The 10,029-nt window shown below is 39.8% G+C and overlaps 1 protein-coding gene across 3 annotated transcripts; it reads right to left on the bottom strand.

Moving 5' to 3' along the window:
• Positions 1-270: 270 nt before the first annotated feature.
• On the bottom strand, positions 271-9,932 carry LOC124145065 (survival motor neuron protein 1-like). 3 transcript variants are annotated; one of them, XM_046514734.2, is made up of 8 exons: positions 9,848-9,932; positions 8,761-8,832; positions 8,472-8,609; positions 7,266-7,466; positions 6,280-6,417; positions 5,243-5,290; positions 3,744-3,875; positions 271-2,033 (listed from the first exon to the last, which is right to left on the bottom strand). In XM_046514734.2, the coding sequence occupies exons 1-8, from the start codon at positions 9,905-9,907 to the stop codon at positions 1,980-1,982; spliced, it is 843 nt and encodes a 280-aa protein (XP_046370690.1). In that variant the 5' UTR covers positions 9,908-9,932; the 3' UTR covers positions 271-1,979. The 3 variants fall into 3 exon arrangements, with proteins under 3 accessions (XP_046370690.1, XP_048254772.1, XP_048254785.1); XM_048398815.1 differs by lacking the exon at positions 9,848-9,932 and adding an exon at positions 9,549-9,647; XM_048398828.1 differs by lacking the exons at positions 6,280-6,417; positions 9,848-9,932 and adding an exon at positions 9,549-9,647.
• Between the last annotated feature and the right edge of the window lie 97 nt (positions 9,933-10,029).

Here is a 10,029-nt window from a genome sequence, read left to right as displayed (position 1 = left end):
ATTTCAAGCAAAGTCCCAAGATATGGCATCAGGGAACCCAGTCTCAAGTCTGACCCGTTAATCACCACTTAGAAGCAGAAGCTGCTGGGGATTTATCATATTCTGACTGAATACCATCAGACGAGGAAGGTGTGGATCATTGCTCATGACATCAATCACTGTATTGTCTGGCCCAGACTCCATTGGTTACACATCATATTGCTGGTGTATTGATGTACGTGAGGATAGAAAACAAACAAACTATGTAAGACAAAATAACAAAAGCAATTGAATGTTTTCACTTTGTTCTTTATCATGTTATATACAAGAATATTGTAATTTAAGTCAAACCTTAGATAAGAAATGTCACAATTTGATTACAAGAAACTGGTAGAAAAAAATCATATCTCCAGATTGGATGTGTACTCCTTGAAGCAAAGTACCACAAACATTGGACGCTTTTCTCTTGCAAATATGAAATACAATTTACAAACCCATTAGTGACTCAGAATTAATAACTCTAAGATGAATTGAGGAATATATTTATATCACATAATTTAATTTTGCTATTATTACTAATTAATTGTATTGTCATGTCACAGCTGTAAATGTGAACCACATTTTCACACAAGCTCATGCTTATCAACCTTGAACATCCAGTGCACATCTCCATTCTCTCATTGTAAGTGGCGATGTGGCCATCTCAATGAGTCTTATCAGTAAGTTCCCATAGAATTCTCTCACATATCTGTGCAATTTGACTGGTTTGACAATTCCTGCATTGTGTCAATTGAATTTGATTAAAATGAATCTGAGGCAGTAAATGGAACCAAGGTATCTATCTTAGAATGGAGACAGTATCCTGGATCATTGAGGATGATTATTATATACAGGCAATTAACACCTGATGTAAAGAAATACTGTTTGATTTGGTATTCATGTTGCCATGTTCTCAATTAAAAGGAACTGCCTAACATAAAACAAGGTCTGATATTTACCGGCATAAGATGTTTTCAAGAGTAGGTAACCTAAAACACATTTCATTGTCTCACCTACGTGAAAAATGAACCTGATTTGTATGACCTGTCTTGAGCTTAAACAAATACTAAAACAAAAATAACAAGCAAAACGAAGATTTGAAACACATTTAGACTTGTGTGCTGATCAATGGTGTTGCTGTTCACCATTAATACCATGTAAGCAATAACAGTTGACAATCTCAGACATCACCTACAGCTGAGTTGTTTCTAACCATCACTTGTACGTCACGGTAAAATCTCTTGTCCATCAAAGTATCACGAAGATGTATCATTCACTGTCACCTCAGGAGATGACATAGCCTAAGGCACCATCCTAGTTACCCTGTTGTATAAGTGTCTGCTGGAGGAGTCTTTCCATACCGTATATTTACGAGAGATACGAGTGAGTATTAACCTTGAAGTACGTCATAACATCTTGTCTAGGTTCAGAGCTGGCCCCTACATAAAGATTAACAGGAGTGCGTTCTAAACTCATCAAAAACTCCATAAATGTTTTACAGCAAACATGGACAAGTGAATACATTGCCTGAAGGCAATAACATGACATGCCAGATTTCATATTTCACGTCGGTTTGCCAGTCATAGGCTGAAACCTTGCGCTTCGTTCAAACAAATGTGAACTGGCTATGCAATGCCAACAACAAATGCCTTTTTGCTTTTTGAGTTTTCAATAAAGAAATCACGACTATCATTTTCATATCAAAACAAAATATAGTGAGTCACAAATATCCTCTGATATCAAAGGCAATATGAAACCTTGAAATGGTGTATGGGTTACGCAATAGATGCCTCTATGGTATGAACAGATCGCCAGAATTGTTTCCACTTCTCAAACATGATATCAAATATTAACACACAAGCACTATTTGTTACAACATGACACTCATTCTGAATCTCTTCAGATATTGCGTAACTTTGAGTTACATCTTTCAGTGATGAGCTGATGCAGTGATGATGTTGCTATCTTGCAGCACCACCACCTCCCTGCTGCTGCTGCCGTCCCCGCTGCAGGCCCTGCAACACACAACACTCCGCATATTATATTCCCTCCGACAGTGAAGAATCAAAGCTGCAACAGTTTGCTCATATACTGCATCCATCATGTTCATAACATTATTGATTGAACTCCAGGTGTTTGCAAATACTTGCAAAAAACAGAAGTAGGAATTTCCTCAAAGCTAAAAAGAATTTCACGTAACACAAAACGTCCAGTCCACAACAATTGCTTCCAGAACTTGACCTGAATCAATACAACTTCTATGGATCCAACAATTACCCAAATCTCAGGACTGTATATATAAAACTGCTACGGCAACTTGCAATGAATATACAACTGTGCCTTAGAAATTGACAATGATATAACATGATTGACAATTTTCACAACAATGGGAATGTTAACCTTTTGACTAATCTTGAACAAAGCCTTTTAAGAGTAGGGTCCCAAACTGGAGGAGGCATATTAAGTTGAGGCATATTAAGTTTAGGCATATTAAGTTTAAACATCTTTAAAACATCTTTTCTATTTAATGACCTTGAGTTTTGAATGAGGGGCAAGACTTCTCAGGGCCATTTGAGAGAGGTCCATAATATCTGATGTCAATAATCTTTGAGTAAACATCTGAAACATCTCTGATGGCAATTCCAAGAAAACCTAAGAGTCAACAAGCCTGTGAGGTCTTCTGCTGTGTTGAAATGTATGGATGGTCACAGGGCGAATAGCGCTCTTAATACTTCCCCCCCATGTTGACTGGTCGCAGTCAATTGACTGCCGATCCTCAGTTGGATTTTAACCATGTGACTAAACATCAGTGATGTTTATCATGAGCAAAATGGATATCTCTCTGCAATTTTTGTCATTACTGTAAGTAATATCCTTGATTGACAGAATGGCTTGGTTTCACATACATATTAGCACACATGCAGCTATCTTTGTTCATTAATGATTGCAACATTTTGTGATTCTATTTCAAGTGACAAGGACCATAGTGGCAAAGTTGAAGACATCATGTTGATGTTCTGAGATTAACTGTGACTAAAAAGTGAAATACAAATCTGTAAAACAAGTAATCAGCTGGGCATGGACTTGCATAACTTTACAGAAGCATATATACCGAATGTTTTGTCATATTTGGCAAAATGTCCACAAAAATCCAATGAAGTTCTGTGTATTTAGGCATGATGTAATTAAACACAATAATGTTCTTGTTCAGGTTCGAATCTCATTTGATGTGTTTCGAGATGGACTTGAGCACAAAAACACATCATGTCTGATGCTTGAAAACATGATGATGTGTTTTCATTTGTGAGTCAGTACAATACACAAATAATTACTCTTGATGAGGTCAATATGCCAAAACAGGGACCTTGTTTTCCCACACGGACCTCGTCAAAGAGCTATCATTTGGTTTGTTATACCGAATTTCACTATAAAGTCTATGAAGCCTTTTAACAGTCCTCTATACGTTCCAAAATCTTTGAACCGTGAAATGTTACCACCAGACACTGTCTTGTTTTCTAGTAGACGAGAGCGAATATTCATCACATGAAAGGTCATTACTGATCATGTGACGAGTCAATATAAAAGGTCAGTGTCAGTCAAGTGATTTGGGGATCTACATTGCCATGGATTAACCAATGGAATTGCAAGATCCTAATGGAGATATAACAATGCACAGTATTGTTTGCTGAAGCTCAGTTATCTAAGAGAATATTCCTTCTGAGTACCTGATAATATCCTGTGTGATATCCACTCATGTACCACGATATCAACATGCTACTAAGTGCCTCGTCATCGCTCACGACATCCTCAGACATCAGTGGGGGAGGAGGCGGCGGTGGAGGCATCGGGGGCACTCTCTAAAAAAGAAACCCCCAAAACAGATGTTAGTCATCATACACACGAGTGCCACGTTTTAGCGGACAAAGTTTACCCAAACAGTTACCTTGCGAAACACAAAATTCTCCATTGCTAATTCCTGGGTTTGTATAACTATGTTCCCCTATCACCCATGAAAACACCGGACCTGTGTCTATGTCATTCAAGTAATGACATGAGCAGCGTTAGAAATTGGCACTAGTCCTGTAGTCCTTACCAAACTGCCCAATGGTAAAAGTATCCTAAGGACTAGTAGAAATTGGCCATTTTTAAGGGTTTTGCTATATGTTATCATTATGAGGACTAGTGGACTAGTTTCTAACCCTGCATGAGTCATGTGTAACTTATCAAATGAGCCCAATTTCGTGCTTGAATTGTTTTAGAACAATCCTCAGGCCTGATACCGAAGCAATATGAAGAGTAGATAGATGCAAGGCTGTGGCATATATAGAACATGAAATATTGCCATGAGTGTGTTGAATCAGAGTGTTCATTGTTTGGAGCACTAGCTGGTTTCCCTGACACTAGAACCAGCCCCTGGCTTGACTCCTCGGGCAACAATTGTGACTACACTGCTGAGTGTCTGTATGCAGTGTTCCAGATGTTTCAACCATATGAGTACAGTACTGGTCATTATCAGAACGGATGAGTACCAGACAATTCTTTTCAAACCAATAAATACTGTACTGCTAGTCAGTTGAATTGATGAGTACTGGCGTGATAAAATAGTTATACATTGCAATTTTAGCTATACCTTCCACCTGTCCTGCCCACCAGTATATCAGGTCGTATGACTATTTGTAGACTATTCCTACTTAAATCTGTTGGCCAAGGGTTGGAAGAAATTTGTCAACACACTTTCCATGGCCACTATTCAAAGAACTTGAGTTGAACATTTGGATTTTGGTACCAAACTAGCGGAAACATAACTGAGATGAGAGAATTTGCGAGTGTGTAATTATCAGCCAATCACAATGCAGGATTGGGAGGAACTGCATTTGCTGCTGACACAAAATGATGATTTACCGTATAAGCAGACGGATATGCCTGATGTGGTAAACAGAAGTTTAACAATCATTGGAGAAGGACAATTAATTATGAGAGCGTATTGTATTGTATGCCCACATACTCGATATGGTTATAATTTGCAATCCCTCTGTTTTTCACTAGTTTTCATCCATACAATACACCGATACGGCATCTACCTGGAGCACTGTGTATGTATTCACATGTGATGGAGGAAAGTAATGTATATCAACCCGTGAAATATTGAGAAAATCAAATTAACTTTGTATTGTTCAATATTTTCCTCTTTAACTTGTCATTACTGCTGGAATTGTAAACTTACCGGTCCTCCTGCGTGAGCAGCGTGGTTTGATGGAAACCTGAATGGAGGCTGTGAAAGGGAAGACAAAATATGTTATCATTTGATGGTTTGTTGTTTAATGCAGCACTCAGCATTATTCCAGTGGCCTGTTACCAATCCAGTGACTGATATCACAATGACCCTAGTCAATGGCGTACGTTGACACACAATCAACCAAATTGGTACTTACAACCAGCAGTGATTTCTGCGAACCTATTATAACCAGGAATCTCCATGCAGTAGTTGTACATAATCAAGTCTGGTCCAGATAAACCAGTGGTCAATGCTATGAGCAACGATCCTTGCGATCAGGGTACATTAACATGCTCTCAACCAAGTCACTGAGCCTGACCACCCAATCCATTAAATCAGGCACAGAAATGTGCTTTCAGTATGCACAAATGTATAGGATGGACACAGAAAAAATGGAAAAGTGCGTCTTTCAGGATGCACAGTAACATTCATTGTACCAAATGGTTGACAAGAAATATAAAGTTCCTGTAATCGAGGTAATTATCAAATCTTACAGTACAGAACACTTCCTCATTTTGTTACTTTACAAAACCCTCATATTTCCTTGAATTTAATAAGTGTGTGTGTGTGGGGGTCCACTGGACCTCCAGTTTTGTAAGTCAAGGTAAAACCCTTGTAAGACATTATTATACTACTAGATTATATTGTGAATAACAAAGTTTCAGATTATGCAGTAGTGAATGAGTTGGGTTTAAAGCCGCTTTGAAAAGTATTCCAGTTATATCACGGTGTGTCAGCTTAATGTGGGAGGAAAGCCCAAAGTGATGCAGGTCTCGGATGTTTACTACTTTGGTGAAACCCACAAGCAGGGGTATGGTGCTGACAAACCTAGAAACATAATTGGGGCGAATCAGGATTTGAATCTACAATCATAGGTTTTGACTTGCACAAGGGAAGTTTGTCCAGCAAATTGCAGCACCTTAGACGGCTGGGCCACCTGTGCCCTCAGATTAATCAGGAAACAAAAGTAACAACCTGAGACTTACATATGGCATTCCTTGAAAGAATGGGTGAGATTCAAATGATGCTCTGGAAGGGTGGTCAGGGGCCGCCCCACTGGACTTGCCCCGCCCACCCATTCTTTGGGGGGCAGCATTCTGCATTGTGACATCATTGCTGTCAGTCTAGGGACAAACACACAGCATTACAGACCAAGCCTACAAACAGTTTACACACTGACAGCATACACAGGCACAAATATTCAAGTAGCTTTTCACATTCATATAGTCCTTTGACTACTGTCAACTCCAGAAGGTTTGACAAATACCAGCTATGACAGACTATTATTCTTGAAGTAGACTTAGTGAGTTCATGTAACTATTGAGTGTGCATTGATAATTGCAGTGGTACAGCAATTGTTACACTGACTATTGTACCATTGAAATAGTGAAAGGTGTCCAATTACCAAACTTGCCTTCACACAGTGACATATTTGAATATTTCCTGGCTGTGTTCATCATTATTTTATGGACCCTCACACATGACATTTAAATTCAGCATATATCCATGATGACAGTGTGTCTAAAGCCAAAGCAGAGATCACTGACTGCAAAGCATGCTACTCTGGACTTCGAGGCTACATTTGAGTTAACAAGTGCTAGAGCTTTGCCTTCTGAAAAGCTGCTTTTTTAAAAACTCGTTCACATATTCTTGTCTCTGACAACTATCAAGGTTTCTAAAACCAAAGCAGCCCCACCACCCCCACCACCCCCACCACACTTACTCTGACTCAGAAGTATTGGAGTTCCTCCCCCACCCACAAAAGCAGAAAGTCCAAATGTGAAGCATTGGAGCTCCTCCACCACCCACAAAAGCAGAAAGTCCAAATGTGAAGCATTGGAGTTCCTCCCCCACCCACAAAAGCAGAAAGTCCAAATGTGAAGCATTGGAGCCCACACAAATGCTTGGACCCTTGACAAAGAAGCAACAGAGCCCTCGCCCTTCTAAGTGGTTTTGATTTATCATAACTTACCTCACTGAGTGACACATTGGTGTGTGGTTTAGAAGTTGGTCGCGGTGGAAGGAGGCGATCCAGTGGCTGGTTTTCTTCGTTCTGATATTCTGTGTATCTGACAGTGCAGGTGCTCTCAGCCTCATCAATACCAATGATCTCTGCATCATAGAGCAAGCCATCTTCGGTGAACACAGCTCGGCAGGAATCTCCGATCTTCCACTGTTGAGAAGATATCTTGAAATCACAGTTTGCCACTTTCACACTAAATGAACTAGGACACTCATCATTCAATATGACTGTACATCAAATGAAGCTAACATGACAATAACTTATGCATGCAATATGGCAAGGAAAGTTCCCCTTTTGTATATAAAAAGATGCCTGATAACTGACTATTTACATAATGTCAAACAAACATATCAGTATCTTCCCGAGGCAAGGGAGTTAACTGACTGTAAAAGTCCAGTTTCCACCCTTGCCGAACTAGGCTGGAATTCCTGGTCTCGATCGTAGCGTCACCATTGGTTATTACGAGTCATATCCCTTATAAGCCTCTCCTATAGACCAATCAGATTCCAGCTCTCGTATAACTTGCATTTGTATCAAACAAAATGGCGGCGCCCAGTCAAGATGATCTGATGGATAATCAACATCTATATTGTGGTAAAACGGGTCTTACCTCGCAAAGTGCATCAAATCACGTGAACACCTTGATTAAAAATGTGAAAAGACTTGGAAAATATCTGCTGACAACGAGTTGGCGGTGCACATGCTTTGCAAATCATGCAATCGACTGAAATCTGCACGCCAGTTTACTAACCGGATTTCGATTTCGGTGCGCGATTTTAATTGGACTATGCATGGACTTGTTAGTCCAGCCAAAATGTAACTCCATAATACCAGCCTAGTTCGGCCAGGGTGGAAACTTGACTTTTATAGTCAGTTAATTCCCTTGCCTCGGGAAGACGACATATCAGTGGCTCCACAACACCACCTTAACAGGCTGTTGGTCCTAAGAAAATTACTGACTACTTAAGTTCTTGTGTTACATAAACCACTAGTCCAAAATGATCTGTGGACTTGTTGAGTTTTAAGTCATTTATCTTCTTCTTTCTTAATTACGCATTTTTTATCTGTTTTCCTAAACCATGCTTACATCTGGACTCAAAGGCTTGAGATCAAGTATTTATGAAACTAGTAGTTATCATAATGATATTTCCCCACCTTTTGCTGTTGCTTTTTCTTCTTTGGTCGATGCTTCTTCTTTTTCTTCTTTGCTGCACCCTCTTGTGTTTGTGTCACCGACTCAGCAACCATTTCCCCATTCTCATTGGTGCCTCCTTCTCTTTCTGCTAATCGAGCCTACTTGGACAAAAAGAAAAGAAAAAAAAGAAATGGCGTTGATTTCAGTCATCATTCATCGCATAAAGTCATTACAACATTTACAAAATTTAGTTATTTTGAATGGATCATAAATTATAAGATGTTGTTTCCATTGTTACACAATACATACCTTCATAATGGAGGCTGCATTATCGTATGCCTTAATGAGGGCAGTGTCATCCCAAATGTCACTTTCATCACTCTGAAAAGACAACAAAACAGGTTTCAAACTTTACATCATCACTCATTCACCAAGCTGCAAAGGTGCTACAAATATGTCTACGCTATTCTGTTATGTGCACTTGAGGCGGGTGCAAAATCAGCATAAGATTTTTGTATGAAGATGATGTAGCCTATAAGATTTTGTGGTCTCTGCCCTAAGAATCGTCAAGGGGGTGCCTATCCCTAATTTGTTGATTATGGTTGATTTGCAAGGGGTGCCCAACCCTAAGGAATCGCGAAGAGGCATTCAATCAAAAAGGGGTATCTAACCTAAATGATTGTAAAGGGGTGCTTGATAGGAAAGGGGATCCAAGGGACAGGATAGTGAGTGAGTGAGTGAGTATGGTTTATGCCGCTTTTAGCAATATTCCAGCAATATCACGGCGGGGGACACCAGAAATGGGCATCACACATTGTACCCATGTCGGGAATCGAACCCGGGTCTTCGGCGTGACGAGTGAACGCTTTTAACACTAGGCTACCCGACCGCCCAGGGACAGGATAGAGTTGGTGGTAATTAACCTTTAAGATCGAGAGGCAACAAAGTAGTGAAGTGAGAACCACAGGAGCAGCCTGAGGCAATTAGCACTATAAGCTGCGCCTGGTAAACAGCAATGTTGCCTTAATATCTTATGACAGCACGGACAATGGCCCATAAGTTATTTATCATTGATGAGACATGCGGTTTACACTAACTTCCTCCGAAAGACTGCAGTGACACCTTTTCAAAATACGGTCAGTGTTATTTCCGTGATATTCCATTTCAAGACTTCCCGGCATAACATCTACAGAACAGGCGATCGTACCGTATACGTTCTCTTGTGACGATTTGAAACGCACGCACGTTTTTTTCAGTGCCTTGCGATAATGGACATGATTTGGAACTATGCATTAAAAAACACGGTGCACTTTTAAATAACGATGAAAATAGCAGGGTGGTACATTTAAATATTGAACTGAGTTACAAGTTTTAGATTTTATTAATCATTGCACACCTCTTTTCCACGTTGAAATACAACATAGCCACTCTCTGCAGCTGCCATGTTGCTCTCCATTTCTGGGGTTGCAAGCTCGAATGCGATTGGGCGATTCTCTATCTGAAGCCAATCAAATACGTGGTCACATAAATCTATGATAGAACTATTGATTGGCTGTTACTGGGACTATTCGCCAACCA

This window comes from Haliotis rufescens, unplaced genomic scaffold, assembly GCF_023055435.1.
Source record: "Haliotis rufescens isolate VD_foot unplaced genomic scaffold, xgHalRufe1.0.p SCAF_1, whole genome shotgun sequence".
Lineage (NCBI taxonomy): Eukaryota > Metazoa > Mollusca > Gastropoda > Lepetellida > Haliotidae > Haliotis > Haliotis rufescens.
The sequence above is the reverse complement of the archived record's forward strand: the minus strand, read 5'-3'. Positions and strand labels throughout refer to the sequence as shown.

Coding starts and splice junctions, on each gene's coding strand:
- LOC124145065 (XM_048398815.1), bottom strand. CDS start 9,632: ATGCCGGGAAGTCTTGAAATGGAATATCACGGAAATAACACTGACCGT. Junction 7,467..8,471: donor AGAAAAAGCAACAGCAAAAG/GTGGGGAAATAT, acceptor TCTTCTCAACAG/TGGAAGATCGGAGATTCCTG. Junction 6,418..7,265: donor CCAATGTGTCACTCAGTGAG/GTAAGTTATGAT, acceptor GTTTGTCCCTAG/ACTGACAGCAATGATGTCAC.